The 19641-nt window shown below is 42.6% G+C and overlaps 1 protein-coding gene across 1 annotated transcript in view; it reads right to left on the minus strand.

Annotated features, from left to right (window-relative positions):
• The window catches only part of LOC121577098 (reelin-like), a 248718-nt gene that overhangs the window by 78385 nt on the left and 150692 nt on the right, over positions 1–19641 (minus strand). Inside the window, 4 exon segments of the mRNA XM_041890873.2 lie at positions 7914–7965; positions 8609–8705; positions 8946–9024; positions 9189–9221. Coding sequence (XP_041746807.2) covers positions 7914–7965; positions 8609–8705; positions 8946–9024; positions 9189–9221 — 261 coding nt within the window.

Below are 19641 nucleotides of genomic sequence, written 5' to 3' on the forward strand. Positions count from 1 at the left end.
CGGGCCTACACAGCACTGTGTGTTCCTTTCCTATTTATGAGTACAAACAGGGCCATGCAGACTGACTCGCAGACCGATAAAGAGAGAGAGAAAGAGAGAGAGGGATAGAGAGTGTAAGCAAATGAGAAAGGGCGAGAGAGAGAGAGAGAGAGAGAGAGAGAGAGAGACAGAGAGAGCGAGAGAGAGAGAGAGAGAGAGAGAGAGAGAGAGAGAGAGAGAGAGAGAGAGAGAGAGAGAGAGAAAGAGAGAGAGGGATAGAGAGTGTAAGCAAATGAGAAAGGGCGGGAGAGAGAGAGAGAGAGAGAGAGAGAGAGAGAGAGAGAGAGAGAGAGAGAGAGAGAGAGAGAGAGAGAGAGAGAGAGAGAGAGAGAGAGAGAGAGAGAGAGAGAGAGAGAGAGAGAGAGAGAGAGAGAGAGAGAGAGAGAGAGAGAAAGAGAGAGAGAGAGGAATGTAGAGAGGAAAAAACAACGGAAGGATTGTGCTGTACACTCAGTGTGTTGGCTAAAGATAACAGCATGTTTCATAAGACCTCTCTGAGTTGTGTAAGGGTTTTTCATAAACGTTCATTACATAGAGTGCTGTGAAAAGGTATTTGCCCCTACAGGAGAATGTCATGCCATCTGTCTGTGAGCTGAAGCAGAAGTGCAGCTGGGTCATGCAGCAAGACAATGATCCAAAACACACAATCAAGTCTACATGAAATGGCTAAAAAGCAACACATTTGAAGATGTGGAGTGTTCTAGTCAAAGTCCAGACCTAATTCCAATTGAGATGTTGTGGCAGGACTTGAAACGAGTACTTCATGCTTGAAAATCCACAAATGTCGCTGAGTTACAGCAGTTCTGCATGAAAGAGTGGGCCAAAATTCCTCCACAGCGACGAAAGAGAGTGATCAACAACTACAGGAATCATTTGGTTGGAGTCACTGCAGCTAAAGGTGGCACAACCAATTATTGAGTGTAAGGGGGCAATTAATTTTGCACACAGGGGCATTGGGTGTTGTGAATCTTTGTATTTTGTATTTTATTAGGATCCCCATTAGCTGTTGCAAAAGCAGCAGCTACTCTCCCTGGGGTCCACACAAAACATAAAAATGACATAATACAGAACATTAATAGACAACAGCTCAAGGACAGAACTACATTTTATTTTTATTTTTACAAAAGGCACATGTAGCCTAGATATCAATACATACACACAAACTATCTAGGTCAAATACGGAAGAGGTGTTGTGCCGTGAGGTGTTGCTTTATCTGTTTTTTGAAACCAGGTTTGCTGTTCACTTGAGCAATATGAGATGGAATGGAATTCCACGCAATAATGGCTCTACATAATACTGTACACTTTCTTGAATTTGTTCTGGATTTGGGGACTGTGAAGGATGGTTCTGATGAGCTATTTGGCGTTGCAACTAGTCTAGCTGCTAGCTAGCTGCCTATCAAGCTAGTGGGGTTTCTTGAGGGCTTGAACGCAGCCCACGACGTGGTTAGCCATTGTGGCTGGGATCGTGGATTGTCCTGGGTTTGTGGGTGTCTAGATCCCTGCTGTTTGTTATCTTCAATCTTCCCTGTGACCTGCCCTGTCTAGAACTGTGAGGAGTAACAGCGTAACCTATGTCGCTAGCTACCATGACAAAGACCAAAGCCGGCGGGAGTACCGTTGTCGAGGACAGTGGTGTCTCTCTATCACACGTGAAGGATCTTTTAAACAAAAATAGTTCTACAAGCAGTTGTTACAACAACAAGAAAATAGCTTCAAGTGCTTTGTCCAAATACAGGTGGACTCGACTAATAAAATAATGGACGACCTGACCAGAGAGTTCCAGGACCTGAAGAACAGTTTGCAGTTCTCCCAGGGTCAGCTCGATGAGTTGAAACAGGAGAACGGCAAGATGACAGCAATTTCTAAGTCATTGAGAGAGGACATGAGTTCTGTGTGTGAATCCATGATAACAATGACGGATAGTCAGACTATCTCGAGGGACAATCAAGACGTAACAACATGGTTGTGGATGGAATTGCAGAATCTCCACATGAGACCTGGACGGAGTCTGAGGACAATGTGAGGGAAAGGATCTCTGAGAAAGTGAAGATGGACCACAGGAAGATTGAGGTAGAGCGCGCCCACAGGACTGGAAAACCCACCACCGGCCAAGGTGACAGGCCCAGGCCGATAGTGGTCAAGTTCCTGAGGTTCAAGGACAAGTTAGCTGTTCTGGAAAGAGCCAAGAACTTGAGAGGAACGTATATCTTTCTCAACGAGGACTATCGTGAAGCTGTGCGCCAGAAGAGGAAAGAAATTATCCCAGCCATGAACCCTGCCAGAGCGCGTGGGGACATTGGTTACATCCGCTATGACAGGCTCATTGTCTGCCCTCCCTCCCAGAAGCCTGGAAGGGATGAGAGAGCCAAGCCTATGGGTTGGCAGCTTCAACCCCACAGCACACACACACACACACACCAATTGATTAATGGACTGCTGAATATATATTGTTTTCTCTTGCTTTGTTTGCTCTTTTCAGTATTCAGTATCTCTGATAAGCTACCCAGGAAAGGGCTGAAAATAGCCCATATTAATAGCCTTAGAAATAAGGTTCTTGCAATCAATAACTTGCTAACATCAGACAACATTCATATATTAGCCATGTCTGAGTCTCACTTAGATAATTCATTTGATGATACAGCAGTAGCAATACAAGAATATAACATCTGTAGAAGAGACAGAAATGCTTATGGGGGAGGTGTTGCTGTAAATATTCAGAGCCATATCCCTGTAATGCATAGAGAAGATTTTACTTCAAGTGTTATTGAAGTGTTGTGGTTGCAGGTTCACTTGCCACATCTAAAGCCTTTTCTTTTGGGGTTATGCTATAGGCTACCAAGTGCGAACAGTCAGTATCTAAATAATGTGAAATGCTTGATAGTGTATGTGATGTAAACAGAGAGGTCTACTTTCTTGGGGACCTGAATATTGACTGGTTTTCATCAAGATGTCCGCTCAAGAGGAAGCTTCTTACTGTAACCAGTGCCTGTAATCTGGTTCAGGTTATTAATCAACCTACCAGGGTGTTTACAAACACTACAGGAACAAGATCATCCACATATATTGATCACATTTTTACTAATACTGTAGAACTTTGTTCTAAAGCTGTCTCCGTATCAATTGGATGCAGTGATCACAATATAGTGGCTATATCCAGGAAAGCCAAAGTTCCAACAGCTGGGCCTAAAATTGCGTATAAGAGATTATACAAAAGATTTTGCTGTGACTCATATGTGGATGATGTAAAACATATTTGTTGGTCTGATGTGATTACTAAGGAGCATCCAGACGCTGCACTTGATGAATCTATGAAATTGCTTCTTCCAATTATTGATAAACATGCACCTGTTAGGAAACTGACTGTTAGAACTGTTAAGGCTCTATGGATTGATGAGTAATTAAAAAACTGTATGGTTGAAAACAGTCAATATTCAGGTCGCCAAGAAAGGAGTGGCTAATAAGTCTGGCTGCACATCTGACTCGTTGACTTACTGCAAATTGAGAAAGTATGTGACTAAACACAACAAAAAGAAGAAGAAACTGTATTATGAAGCCAAGATCAATGATATAAAGAATGATGGAAAAAAAACTTTGGAGGACTTTAAATTACATTATGGGCAGAAAGACAATTTCAACTCCATCTTTCATCGAATCAGATGGCTTATTCATCACAAAACCATTTGATGTTGCCAATTATTTTAATGATTACTTCATTGGCAAAGTGGGCAAACTTACACAGGAAATGCCAACAATGAACAGTGAGCCATCGTATTCATGCATAAAAAAACAAATAATGAAAGAAAAGCATTGGAAGTTTGAATTTTGTAAAGTTAGTGTGGGAGAAGTGGAAAAAGTATTGTTATCGATCAATAATGACAAACGTCCTGGCATTGACAACTTAGATGGAAGGCTACTGAGGATGGTAGCTGACTCTACAGCCACTCTTACAGTGAGGGAAAAAAGTATTTGATCCCCTGCTGATTTTGTACGTTTGCCCACTGACAAAGACATGATCAGTCTATAATTTTTATGGTAGGTTTATTTGAACAGTGAGAGACAGAATAACAACAACAAAATCCAGAAAAACGCATGTCAAAAATGTTATAAATTGATTTGCATTTTAATGAGGGAAATAAGTATTTGACCCCTCTGCAAAACATGACTTAGTACTTGGTGGCAAAACCCTTGTTGGCAATCACAGAGGTCAGATGTTTCTTTTAGTTGGCCACCAGGTTTGCACACATCTCAGGAGGGATTTTGTCCCACTCCTCTTTGCAGATCTTCTCCAAGTCATTAAGGTTTCGAGGCTGACGTTTGGCAACTCGAACCTTCAGCTCCCTCCACAGATTTTCTATGGGATTAAGGTCTGGAGATGGCTAGGCCACTCCAGGACCTTAATGTGCTTCCTCTTGAGCCACTCCTTTGTTGCCTTGGCCGTGTGTTTTGGGTCAATGTCATGCTGGAATTCCCATCCACGACCCATTTTCAATGCCCTGGCTGAGGGAAGGAGGTTCTCACCCAAGATTTGACGGTACATGGCCCCGTCCATCGTCCCTTTGATGCGGTGAAGTTGTCCTGTCCCCTTAGCAGAAAAACACCCCCAAAGCATAATGTTTCCACCTCCATGTTTGACGGTGGGGATGGTGTTCTTGGGGTCATAGGCAGCATTCCTCCTCCTCCAAACACGGCGAGTTGAGTTGATGCCAAAGAGCTCGATTTTGGTCTCATCTGACCACAACACTTTCACCCAGTTCTCCTCTGAATCATTCAGATGTTCATTGGCAAACTTCAGACGGCCCTGTATATGTGCTTTCTTGAGCAGGGGGACCTTGCGGGCGCTGCAGGATTTCAGTCACTGTATCTGTCATATCTTTAATTTGAGCCTAGAGGAAAGTCTTTGTCCTCAGGCCTGGAGGGAAGCCAAAGTAATTCCGCTACCCAAGAATGGTAAAGTGGCCTTTACTGGTTCTAACAGCAGAGCTTGCTGCCAGCTCTTATCAAATTGTTGAAAAAAATTGTGTTTGACCAAATACAATGCTACTTCTCTGTAAACAAATTATCAACAGACTTTCAGCATGCTTATAGGGAAGGGCAATCAACATGACTGATGATTGGTTGAAATGAATTGATAATAAGTAGATTATGGGAGCTGTACTGTTATAATTCATTGCAGCCTTTGATATTATTGACCATAACCTGTTGTTGAAAAAAGGTATGTGTTATGGCATTTTAACCTCTGCCATATTGTGGATTCAAAGCTATCTATCTAATTGAACTCAAAGGGTTTTCTTTAATGGAGTAATGTAAAGTGTTGTGTACCACAGGGCAGCTCTCTAGGCCCTCTACTCTTTTCTATTTTTACCAATGACCTGCTACTGGCATTAAACAGAGCATGTGTGTCCATGTATGCTGATGATTCAACCATATACGCATCAGCAACCACACCTAATGAAGTCACTGAAAACCTTAACAAAGAGTTGCAGTCTGTTTTGGAATTGTTTGCCACTAATAAACTGGTCCTGAACATCTCTAAATCTAAGAGCATTGTATTTGGTACAAATACGTTCCCTAAGTTCTAGCTCTCAGCTGAATCTGGTAATGAATGGTATGGCTGTTGAACAAGTTGAGGAGACTAAATTACTTGGTGTTACCTTAAATTGTAAACTGTCATGGTCAAAACATATAGATTCAATGGTTGTAAAGATGGGGAGAGGTCTGTCCGTAATAAAGAGATGCTCTGCTTTTTTGACACCACACTCCAAAAAGCAAGTTCTGCAGGCTCTAGTTTTGTCTAATCTTGATTATTGTCCAGTCGTGTGGTCCAGTGCTGCAAGGACATACCTAGTTAAGCTGCAGCTGGCCCAAAACAGAGTGGGACATCTTGCTCTTCGTTGTAATCAGAGGGCTGATATAAATACTATGCATGCCAGTCTCTCTTGGCTAAGAGTTGAGGAGAGACTGACTGCATCACTTCTTCTTTTTATAAGAAACATTAATGTGTTCAAAATCCAAAATTGTTTGCATATTCAACGTACACACAGCTCTGACACACATACTTACCCCACCAGACATGCCACCAGGGGTCTTTTCACAGTCCCCAAATCCAGAACAAATTCAAGAAAGCGTACAGTATTATATAGAGCCATTATTGCATGGAACTCCGTTCCATCTCATAATGCTCAAATAAAAAGCAAGCCTGGTTTCAAAAAACAGATAAAGCAACACCTCACGGCACAACACCTCTCCCCTATTTGACCTAGATAGATTGTGTGTATGTATTGGTATGTAGGCTACGTTTGCCTTTAAAAAAAATGTATGTAGTTTTGTCCTTGAGCTGTTCTTGTCTATTAATGTTCTGTATTATGTCATGTTTCATGTTTTGTGTGGACCCCAGGAAGAGTAGCTGCTGTTTTTACAACAGCTAATTGAGATCCTAATAAAATACCAAATACCTGTATCATAAAATGTATTATATAAGTGAGTCTCAGGAATGGCTAATATATGATGTTATCTGATGTTAGTAATAACATGTCATTTAGCAGACACTTTTATCCAAAGCGACTTACAGTCATGCGTGCATAATTTTTTTTGTGTATGGGTGGTCCCAGGGATCGAACCCACTACCTTGGCGTTACAGGCGCCATGCTCTACCAGCTGAGCTACAGAGCAAGTCATTGATTTCATTAACCTTATTTCTATGGCTACATATATTAATATGGGCTATTTTCAGCCCTTTCCTGGGTAGCTTATCAGAGGTAGATATAATATGGAAAAGAGCAAACAAAGCAAGAGAAAACATTTACATTCAGCAGTCCATTAATCAATTGGTGTGTGTGTGTGTGTGTGTGCTGCAGGGTTGACGTTATGAACCCATAGGCTTGGCTCTCTCATCCCTTCCAGGCTTCTGGGAGGAAGGGTGGACAATGAGCCTGTCATAGCAGATATAAGCAATGTCCCCACGGGCCTGTGGTGGGTTTTCCAGTCCTGTGGGTGCTCTCCACCTCAATCTTCCTGTGGTCCATCTCCAATTTCTCAGAGATCATTTCCCTCACTTTGTCCTCAGACTCCATCCCAGTCTCATGTTGAGATTCTGCAATTCTGTCCACAACCATGTTATTCCGCCTTGATTGTCCCTCGAGATTTATCCGTCATTGTTATCAAGGATTCACACACAGAACTGATGTCCTCTCTCAATGACCTACAGATTGCTGTCATCTTGCCGTTCTGCTGTTTCAACTCATCGAGCTGACCCTGGGAGAACTGCAAGCTGTTCTTCAGGTCCTGGACCTCTCTGGTCAGGTCGTCCATTATTTAGTTAGTTGAATCCACCAGTATTTGAACAAAACACAAAGCTATTTTCTTGTTGTTGTAACAACTGCTTGTAGAACTCTTTTTTAAAATTTATTTAAAAGATCCTTCACCTGTGCTAGAGAGACACCACTGTCCTCAACGGTACTCCCGCCGGCTTTGGTCTTTGTCATGGTAGCGACGTAGGTTACGCTGTTACTCCTCGCAGTTCCAGACAGGGCAGGTCACAGGGAAGATTGAAGATAACAAACAGCAGGGATCTAGACAGCCACAAACCCAGGACAATCCACGATCCCAGCCACAATGGCTAACCGCGTCGCGGGCTGCGTTCAAGCCCTCAAGAATCCCCGCTAGCTTGATAGGCAGCTAGCTAGCAGTATGTAATTGTTGTATTATTTGTTCACTCAGGTTCCCTTTATCTAATATTAGGTTTTGGTTGAAGATTTGATAACATTCAGTATCAAAAATATGCAAAAATAGAGAAAATCAGAAAGGTGGCAAATACTTTTTCACAGCACTGTAAAATGACATGAGTGATTGCCTACATTATGTTTTTTACTCACCAAGAGCAAACTGCAGGATAGAGGCTGTGGTGGTGTTGAGAGGTACAGTGGTCTTGAGGAGAGAGGGTACATATATCACATGTTAGAGGATAAAGTCAGTGGGGCTTAATTCAAAGTTTGCCTAAAAGCTGGGGAATGGGGCTACAGATATCTAATCACAATCAAATTCCTAGATTAAGGTATGAATGCAAGGGCTTTCGTCAGTGTGTGTTTGTGTGTTCTGTGTGTGTGTGTTCTCTGTGTGTGTGTGTGTTCTGTGTGTGTGTGTTCTGTGTGGGGCATGCATCATTGTGTGTACTGCACTTGACTGAACTAGTGCCAGACAGCTGCATGAAACACTTGGAAGGCTGACAGACATACTCTGCAAAAGCTTATTATCAGAGTAAGCAAATAGAATCAAGACACACTAAACACAGCCGCTCGCTGTCTCTCATCTGGTGCAACAGGGAAATAGTGGTTATTAACATGATTATTATCAGATACGTGGAAGCATTCTAGTGTCTTTGTGGTTCTGGCATGATCTGATATGTTGTAGGTTGTAGGTTGTGGTATTATGTGGTTGTGGTTGTGTTCAATAATAGAGTTGTTTCGGTTCTACTATGGTTGTGATAAACTAGGTGGTTGAGGTCGTAGTGTGGTTGTAATTATGGCTAGAGGATTGGTTGAGTTTGTGGTTGTATTGTGGTCATAGTTACCAGTTCTCTCTCTCCGAAGGGCTCACAGAAGATGACAGCTCTGCCATGCATCAGAACCCCACACTGCTCTCCTACCTCACAGTTACTACACTCTGACCTGGGGTGGGGGGGGGGGGGTTGTACATTAGAAGATAATTTATGCAGGTTTAGATATGAATCCAAATGACTTACTGTAATTTTTTATAAGACATTTATGTCTTCTTCAACTGCACAGTGTGTGACAAAATTAAACCAAAAATTATGCTATAGTAGTCACTTTGTGACAACTGCTGATGTAAAAAGGACTTAAAAAAATATATTTGATTGATTGATTGATTAATTGATTGATGTAACCTACCAAATGCTGGGGTCTAGCTCTCCCTGCAGGTTGGAGTCAAAGTCATCACGCAGCACCGCATGGTTCCCATGGATCTCAGCTACACACAAAATACACAACAACAAGGGTTAGGAGATAAAACATGACAGGGAAGGGTCCAATTTTAATAAGATCAAAGTTGTTGATGTTGGACTCCAATAATTTGGTATGACCACATTAGATTGAGTTGATAGCACATAAACATGCAAAAACAATTGCACTCACCAAGACTGGGTCTCAATGGCGATTCAGTAGGTGCTGAAAAAGAAAGAAGAAGATGCATCAGTAACCCTGCAGCTTGTTCCCCTACTCTGACAGCCATTGCCATCGGCCAGAGAGAGACCAGAGATAGTAGAGTATAGGCCAGTCAACATGTCCCTCCTGTCTCAGACAGTCTCATATGTGCTGGCATGTCACGACTTCTAATATAGTCAGAGTGATCAGAGTGTCATCTGTGATGTGTGCCAGGCCTAGCTAGCAGCCCCTCTGTTTTGGACAAGAACCAAGAAGCAGGAGAGAGCATGTTAACACATCACATCACTGGGAAACAGCCAAACTGAGCAGCGACAAGATAGAGCACACTTCAATCCAATTCGAAGCAAAAATAACTTTGTGTGGCAGTGGCTCCAGTACTTGCTGTTCCAGTGCCTGCCCTCCCTGACTGTAGATAGTGGTGCTGGCTCTCCTGTCGAGGACCAGTACTGATGTTAATTAAGTAATGAAGGTCCACTTGGACCTGATTAATAGTTCAACAACAATTAACACCCCTCCCTCCCCTGAGGCCTGTCCCTCTTAATCTGTTGCCAAGCCAACATGCCACTGAAAGCTCTTCCAGGAGTGCTCTGCGAGACAGGCAGATGGAGGAAGAGGAGCAGAGGGAGAGATTAGGATGATTTTGACTCAGTGAACCAAAGCAGAGCATGATGTTATACAGTACAATCTTTTGACATTTAGCAGACGCTCTTATCCAGAGCGACTTACACTTAGCGAGTGCATACATTTTTCATACTGGCCCCCCGTGGGAATCTAACCCACAACCCTGGCGTTGCAAGTGCCATGCTCTACCAACTGAGCTACAGGAGGCCTACAGGGTACAATGTGAGGGTACCCTGATACATTGGATTGATAAAAAGGGACTTTAAAATCCCCAAAACCATCAAAGCTCAATTCCCTTCACATTTTTACTTTTCCCAGAAAATTACAATAAAAAGGGGCACTTAATGATCAAAAGATCATTGCAGACATCTGAGTGGTTATTTTTGTTTTTCTGATATCCTAGGGTAAGATGTTTTACTGTACCTTTCGCTATTTCTGTCAGTACCCTTTATCAGTACTCTTTATCAGTACTCCTACGCACAATGGCATTGACCCCAATGAGTTAGGGAACCCTTCCCTTTCAGTCCTATTCAAGGTGGCTCTTTAACATATCATTATTTTAAGCAGAAAAGAAGAGAAGGATAATCTTCCACTGTGTTTTCCATCTGGGATCAGCCTGCACCTCTGATAAAACCAAACCTTTAGTCCAGATAAGATCCCCACTTCTCATCCCCAACTTCCATATAAGAAACTTCCAGGTGATTTCAATGGCTTTTAACTTTCCACAAATCATACACTGCTCCCTAAAGCTCCTCCAAGAAGGAGGGAGATCCCTCTTCCCCCAAAAACCCATCCATAAACAATGGAACCCAAACCAGGACTTGGAGGCTGGAGGGATTATTACTAAAATGTCTGACTATTAAAAACCAAACGAATTGTCTTTCTATAGTTCAAACCCCCCTGCTCTACTCCTTTCAAGCAGGCCTAATTACTCCACATTGGATCCTAATACTGGGCTTTTTTAGCTAACTGGATTTGCCATTCAGCCATTCAAAGGGGGATTGGTGTGGTGGAACTTCAGATTAGTGCTGACTGTAAAGTAAAAGTTTGGGTAGTCTTGGCATTCTGTTTGACAGGGCAGAGAAGAGGAACTGTTTTGGTGCATGTGTGTCTGTGTGTCTGTGTGTGTGTGCACGCGCATGTGTATGTGTATATGTACTGGTAGGCCCTGACATGGAGCTCCACGACTGGATATTTAGCTCTGTGGTGAAGCCCATTAAAAGCAGATCAAAGGGCCTCCCTCTCTGGCTCCTGCTGATTCAAAACATGTTTAGAGGGATCCATCAAACCCCAGCCCCCCTTACTCTCACGCTCCCTTCTCGCTAATCATTTGCATTTTAATCAAACATAATGAAGGGAAAATTTTGTAGTCTATATGTGTGCATTAATAATTTTGCAGTCTATCTGTGTGTACTAATCATCCCCCTCATTCCTAATTAACATATATCACTCCTCACCTCTCCACCTAATAGCTGATGTGTGGTGAGCGTTCTGGCCCAAAATGGTCGCCGTGCCTCATCCGGGTGGGTGCCGCACATTGGTGGTGGACAAGGTGAGTTTCCCCCTACTATGTAAAGCGCTTTGAGTACCTAAGTTGGTAGAAAAACGCTATATAAATCCAATCAATTGATATACATACGTATTTAACCTACATATACACATAAGGAATACCCACAGCTCCTCTCTGTACATTGATGGACAGCATGAGGCCTTCTGTGACTTGCCCTCCTTCTCTCCTCTCCATTTCTACTGTCTCTAACAAGCACTCCCTCTTCAACACTTTCTAAAGTGGTGTCCTTCTGGCTGGAGAAAGGCCCAGAATGTTTAGGAGTTCACTAATCCCTTCCCCTCTCTCTCTCTCTCTCTCTCTCTCTCTCTCTCTCTCTCTCTCTCTCTCTCTCTCTCTCTCTCTCTCTCTCTCTCTCTCTCTCTCTCTCTCTCTCTCTCTCTCTCTCTCTCTCTCCTCTCTCTCTCTCTCTCTCTCTCTCTCTCTCTCTCTCTCTCTCTCTCTCTCTCTCTCTCTCTCTCTCTCTCTCTCTCTCTCTCTCTCTCTCTCTCTCTCTTTCTCTTTCTCTCTCTCTCTCTGGTCTCTAACCCCCCTCCATAAGGAGCAGACAGTAGCCTCATTTCCCTCAGATTAATCCTCCTCTCACTTTCTTAAAGACTTCACTTACAGCCGCCTGTATTTTGGGCTCATCTCTGCTAATGCCTGTATCTCCCCGGCTTACACACACACACACACACACACAGGTGCAGGAACAACATACACACACGAGCAAGACACACACACACGTACGCACACAGGCCAGAGATTACACTGGGTGCTACGTTTTCATTCAGCGCCAACCCTGTCTGCCTCACACATATACACACACACACTCGTAGGGATGGGAAAGAGGAGGGAGGATCTATACGCACTGCTCTATACACATCCCAAAATCAGAGGGGCTTGGATGAAAGAAACAGAGAAGGGGAGTAGGGGATAGGACGATGCAGTGGGTGGAGAAACTAAATTAGAGTAAGCTTTGGGAGTCTCAGACATCTGGGCACCAAGAGCGCAGGGCACAAGTGATCTTAAATCAACTTCCCTTTTTATCTCCATCTCCCAGCTCTAATCTTCTCTCCTCCTCCCTCTCTCCGTCCTTTTCTCTCCTTCACTCTCCATCCCTCTCTCTCTCCTTCACACTCCTCCTCCCTATCTCTCCTCTCTCTCTGTCCCTCTCTCTCTCTCATTCACACTGTCCTCCCTCCCTCTCTCTCCTTCTCTATCTCCCGCTCCCCTCCACTCTTTTCCTCCATCTCCCTCCCGCCCTCCCTCCCTCTCTCTGACTCACTCCACAGTGTTTGGGTATGCAAGGCTGAGCTGTATGTTTGAAGTTGAGTCATTGAGGTCTAATTGGCTGTTACAATTACTGACTCACCAGGACACAGGATGCAGGATGTTGTTTTCTGTGTGTGTGTGTGTGTGTGTATAAGTGTGTGCGTGAGAGAGGGAGTGTTTGTGTGTATCTGCGTATGTGTTTGCGCGTGCCTTTGCTCATTCCTCCAGTAATGACGAAACAGACTCTCTCCAAGGTTAATAGTACTTCACTCCACTCAGAATCTTTATGTGGCCATAATTATGTTATTAAAAGACACAATACTTCATTTCCTAATTAATGGTGCAGATAAAAGAGGGAAGCAAAACACCAATGTAATTTGTTTGTTGATAGGCTGTCTGAGTTTTGTCTTTTGTCTTGAGATGTTTTGTGTCTAGGCATCTTTTGTATAAAGTTTTGTGCAATAGTCTGAACTTCCCTGTTTGCAAGAGTTTGTGATTGCATGCAAATTACTAAATTAGAATACTGTGTGAGTGGGTGTGTATCATCTCTGTGTATCTCTGGCTGAGAGTTGCTTCCTGTAGCACCTGTCTATGGTCACAAATCTCTGGTGAGACAGGGGCAGGCCAAGGAGGGTCAGTCCCTACAGCATCCATCACCATAACAACCTCCCTGCCACACTGAAATATATTATTATGGGGTGATGGTAGAGGAGGTGGGGGGATGTCACTAAAGCCACTTCAACATGATGACAGGAGAGGGTGGCGACAGGAAAATAAGAAGAAAGAAAGGAGGGAGGAGGAGAGAGAATGACCATCAGTAGAGGAGAGAGGAGAGAGCAAGAAAACAGAAGAGAGAGAGGTGACAAAGAGGCCCAGGAGAGGAGGAGAGAAGATCGCTAGAAGTGAGAGGGCAATGAGGGCGATGAGGGATGGCTGGGGGGTGTCAGTATGGGGGACGTTTGTTTGGTCACCCATCCCGCCTGTCGTCTCCCTGTCCCCCTGCCAGTCGTGGCTGTGATCATCCATCCCTCAGGGAGCTGTGTCCTGCCCTACCTGGTCCTGAGTTATATGGTTCATTGATAATCCATCTGAGGCTCAGCCCTGCTCCCTCCCCTCTGCCAGGCTCCGCCAGGTCCATAAACAGCTGATTTATCCCCCTGGAGGAAATTAAAGGGACTGGCAGCACCAGGCAGGGAGCAGGGCTAGGAGCCAAGGCTGTCACCAGATAGGGAGGCCTGATGGACTGCCCACCTAGACAGCCTCCACCGACACACCAGCTCTACCTCAGGCACCCCTCCCTTCCTAAGTCCCTCACTCTCTGGCTTCCTCCTCAGCCACCAAGCACCCAGCCCGTCTTCACTCTCCTAAGCCCTCTCTCTGGTTCTCCACACTTGGACTAAACAGCTCTCTTTATGTCCACTCACTAAAAGAGACAGAGGAATAGTACTCCATTGGAAGCCCTGTCCCTCTGTCTGTCTTTTGTCATCCGTCATAGGCTCCCATTAGTCTTACCCTTTAAGCAGCAATCAGCAATAGAAACAATAACAAAATGTTTTCCTCACCCCTGTTTCGGTAAAAAGCTGAGGGATGGGGCTGGAGAAATGTAACCACTCTCAAAATCATAGACAGATCTATGGATGCAAGGACTGACCATCCATGATATCAAAATGATAGTTTTAACCATATTTTACAAACATTGGACTAAAACAATGATTTAGCTACTGTCGTCTACCATTGAACGTCTGACTAACGTGTCGTGATACCACCGCCTGACTTATGTCTGCATCTTAAAAAATAGCATTGAGCTATATTATTAATCTGCAGGCTGTTATAATACAGTAAGGCTCTCAACTGTAGGAAGGTCTACACAGCAAAAAACGTTGGGTTACAGCTATTGGGTGGTTTTGTTGGGTTATTTTATGCCACAAGATCAAGTTCTACCAGGATTTCACTTCTAGCCTGGCGAAGAAACGGGCCTCAAGTCCACTCCGCTTTGGGCTGATTTATCCTGCCCGTCTCCGTGTCACCTTCAACGGCGAGGTCAATTTTTTCGAAACTCGTGAAGAAGCCGAGTTCTTCTACCAACAGCGCATACATTGAATGCTTGGATTGGGATGATTTCTCACCTGCCTGTATTGTGTAACGTTAGTCCTTCTGACCGTGTGGCATTAGGCTACATACATCTATGGCTATCTATCTATCTATCTATCTATCTATCTATCTATCTATCTATCTATCTATCTATCTATCTATCTATCTATCTATCTATCTATCTATCTATCTATCTATCTATCTATCTATCTATCTATCTATCTATCTATCTATCTATCTATCTATCTATCTATCTATCTATCTATCTATCTATCTATCTATCTATCTATCTATCTATCTATCTATCTATCTATCTATCTATCTATCTATCTATCTATCTATCTATCTAATTATCTATATGTAAGCTTGAAACAATGTAGGGGAGGGGAGTGTTAGGGGAGGACATGAAGCTAGGATGAGCATCCGGGGTTATGTTAGGGACAGGGTCAGGGGACCCCGACCCTAAACCTAGCTTCATGTCTAAATCTCGGTTCCACCCTGAGCCTAGCTTCAACCACAACCCTAAACCTAACCCCTAATCCTATCCCCAAGAGCATAGGGACAGGGTTAGTGGCTAATAGTAATTCCTTGTCCTGTCATTACATACAGTTGAAGTCGGAAGTTTACGTACACCTTAGCCAAATACATTTAAACTCAGTTTTTTACAATTCCTGACATTTAATACTAGTAAAAATTCCCTGTCTTAGGTCAGTTAGGATCACCACTTTATTTTAAGAATGTGAAATGTCCGAATAATATTAGAGAGAATGATTTATTTCAGCTTTTATTTATTTCATCACATTCCCAGTGGGTCAGAAGTTTACATACACTCAGTTAGTATTTGGTAGCATTGCCTTTAAATTGTTTAACTTGGGTCAAATGTTTCAGGTAGCCTTCGACAAGCTTCCCACAATAAGTTGGGTGAATTTTGGCCCATTCCTCCTGACAGAGCTGGTGTAACTGAGTCAGGTTTGCAGGCCTCCTTGCTCGCACACGCTTTTTCAGTTCTGCCCACAACTTTTCTATAGGATTGAGGTCAGGGCTTTGTCAGCCACTTTGCCACAACTTTGGAAGTATGCTTGAGGTCATTGTCCATTTGGAAGACCCATTTGCGACCAAGCTTTAACTTCCTGACTGATGTCTTGAGATATTGCTTCAATATATCCACATAATTTTCCTTCCTTCATGATGCCATCTATTGTGAAGTGCACCAGCCCCTCCTGCAGCAAAGCTGCATGATGCTGCCACCGCCATGCTTCACGGTTGGGATGGTGTTATTTTGCTTGCAAGCCTTCCCCTTTTTCCTCCAAACATAACGATGGTCATTATGGCCAAACAGTTCTATTTTTTTCATCAGACCAGAGGACATTTCTCCAAAAAGTACGATCTTTGTCCCCATGTGCAGTTGCAAACCGTAGTCTGGCTTTTTTATTGCGATTTTAGAGTAGTGGCTTCTTCCTTGCTGAGCGGCCTTTCAGGTTATGTCGATATAGGACTCGTTTTACTGTGGATATAGATACTTTTGTACCTGTTTCCTCCAGCATCTTCACAAGGTCCTTTGCTGTTGTTCTGGGATTGATTTGCACTTTTCGCACCAAAGTACGTTCATCTCTAGGAGACAGAACGCGTCTCCTTCCTGAGCGGATGACGGCTGCGTGGTCCCATGGTGTTTATACTTGCGTACTATTGTTTATACAGATGAACGTAGTACCTTCAGGTGTTTGGAAATTGCTCCCAAGTATGAACCAGACAATTTTTTTTCTGAGGTCTTGGCTGATTTCTTTTGATTTTCCCATGATGTCAAGCAAAGAGGCACTGCGTTTGAAGGTAGGCCTTGAAATACATCCACAGTTACACCTCCAACTGACATAATTTAAAGCCATGACATCATTTTCAGCTGTTTAAAGGCACAGTCAACTTAGTGTATGTAAACTTCTACCCACTGGAATTACAGTACAATACAGTGAATTATAAGTCTGTAAATAATTGTTGGACAAATTACTTGTGTCAAAGTAGATGACCTAACCGACTTGCCAAAACTACAGTTTGTTAACAAGAAATTTGTGGAGTGGTTGAAAAACGAGTTTTAATGACTCCAACCTAAGTGTATGTAAACTTCCGACTTCAACTGTAACTTGAATTTATTAATGAATGGTAAATGAATAGTGTATATATTCCATATGTATAATTATGTAACCTGTTCTAATTTCATGTTCAAAATATCCATTTAGGTATTACAGGACCTTGACATTTTGTTCCCGGAGGTGAACCACTGGCTGTGATAGCGGAGAAGGCCCTCCTCTTCCCCAGAAAGGAGAAGAGGGCCAGCGACCTTCTCCCAGACCCCGAAGAAACCTTGACAACGGGTAAGACATAACGTGACCTGTAGAGGAGTTTCTCTTTCTTGTGCTGCTTTTGATCTAACTTCTAATTCTGATTTCAAATGTTGTTTTCACCCAGCTGCACATGGTGATGTGGCCCTGAACGTGATTCCTGCTGCCCCATACAGAGTGGACAGCAAAACTATTCGCCCCACCTCAGAGAAGGCCAAGCGGGCCTTCATAGATGTGCAACCTGTAAGTGTTAAACAATAATTAAGTAATAAGGCCAATCAGCATCCGGGACCCAAACTACTCAATTTATAATAATACATATGTGACCTTATCTACAATGATGCCAAGCTGCAAATTCTACAGATGGAAGTTTGTCAATGAAGGCATTTAAAATAGTTGTCAACTTTTAAAACGTGATCACCTCCAATTTATGTGGTACATAAACAACAATCTAAAACAAAGTTCAACTCTGTTAGACATTTGACTGACTTTTTCAGGTTGGAACCAACATGGTGCAGTATCTGGACCAGTCGGCGAGAAGCCCTTTGTCCTGCAGCTGGGCGACAAACACCACTGCTCCCAGGCTTTCCTCATCTTCAACAGATCCTGCTCAAGACTGTGTATTCCTGCTTTAAACTTTGCATGTGTTCAATATAAAATACCCATGGGAGTCGGCCTCTGCTTGGGAGTTTCTCCAACATGTTGTGTATGCAGTGCCAGGAGGAAGTCCCTCCAACCATTGTCGGCCACTCAAAAAAGTTATATTCCAGTCGTTTTTTTGTTTCATTGTGGGAAAAATGTGCGGGAGGGAAAAATAATTGCTTTTGAATGGTACTGTAAGTCCATCCCACAGAAAACAGTATTGTACTGTATTTTTGCAGTGCCAAAAACCTTTTGACCACTAGTGGGTGCATTGTTTCTGGGTCAGTAACATACAGTATTTTTAGGCATGCTTTTTAAAGGCTATATTTGTTTCACCCATTACTGATTGCTTAACTAGTATTGGACTGCTTTCTGGAGTCTCTTTGAATGCATTCCCAATGTCTCCATGGTGTGTGTTTATTATAAAGAAGGCCCTGTGTAGACTGCCTTCACATTCGTTTCGTAGTAGATAGTAATTTAACTGGTACGTGGAAGTAATGCCCCATCAATTTAAAATGTATAGGGGACAGATTTGAGTGGCAGAAATTAAATCATATTATTTAAATGCACAAAAATGAAATGTAATTTTTGCAAAGCAGTGTCATTTGTCATTAGTATCTGAATATGTGACTTAAGAATGAGAAAGGGTTTTAAATATAATAATTTATTTTTGTATTATTGTTATTAGGACTTTAAGTAATGAAAATAATAGTAAATAGTAAAGAAAATAAAAACAAATATTATCAATAGGTTATTATAAACCAGCCCGGCCTGCTCTGCTCTTGCTGATCAAAACAAGTTTGTGTGTGCTGCCTAACCAATGACTGTGCTGTGTAGGCCTACAGAGGCTTCTTTCTAGCCTATAGCCTATGTTCTGCTAATAAGAGAAGGAGGACCTGTGGTCAACTTTGATAGCTTGCTACTACTAAAAAACAATATGTTTCTTGCCCATGATGTGTTTATCAGCGTTATTGACCTCACAATAAGCCAGATTTGAGTAACTTTGTGGTGCTGAAACTTGAAGCAGCAGTAGCAGCAGCACATTCAATTGGAAACAGACAGCTCATGGTGTTGAAAGTAGGCAAATTCGTGTAGGCCTAGGCATAATTCATTTAAACCATCTTCATTTTAATTAGACTTTACTGACAACAAGAGGGCTTTGTATTGGAGACTATTTCTTCTTATTTAAGAGATAAGAGGTAGGCCTACCTGTTTGACAGACTAAATTAGGTTATATGCTGCTATATCTATAGATTTGTTTGTCAATTCCTCCACCCACCATGCACACTTTAAATAGCCTACCTCCGTGTCAGTGAATGGCTGTTACGTTAAAATTTGAATTGAAGGGTATGAGTGTGTATGCCATAGGCCTACCTTATATTAAAGGAACATTTCAAAATGTTCAACTTCATGTTTATCATCTCCAGCACCACCCCGACATCAACATATGCAAAATGGCGCATTTCTATGTTTTGAAGTAAAAAATACAGAGGAAGATATGTGTTTCCAATGACATCGTGTGATTTTAACCAATTATGAGTAGGCATTGCCCTACCCCTTGTTAGTTTAAGATTTTGAAGAAAATAAAACTGATTTGATTATATAAGGTGTATATAATTTATAACAGGGCCTTGGTCTGTGATGCTTTATGCTAGAAACAAGCTGTAAAATACCCAGGAAAGACGTGACTCCGATGCATATGGGAATATCATTGTTTCATGTCTTTGACATTCAAAGGCTGAGCTACAACCTTTTATAGCCGAGGAGGCAAAAAATTGACTTTGCTTGGGAAGTCATCTAATTCTGTCACTATCAATTGATTAAGCTATTCACTTTCTGTACAATAAAATATGTTTAAACCCAGACCGCTTTTAGGGAAACACTTGTGACCTTCTCTCATTGGGTTAATCCACGG

This window comes from Coregonus clupeaformis, chromosome 11 (genome assembly GCF_020615455.1).
Source record: "Coregonus clupeaformis isolate EN_2021a chromosome 11, ASM2061545v1, whole genome shotgun sequence".
Classification (NCBI taxonomy): Eukaryota; Metazoa; Chordata; class Actinopteri; order Salmoniformes; family Salmonidae; genus Coregonus; species Coregonus clupeaformis.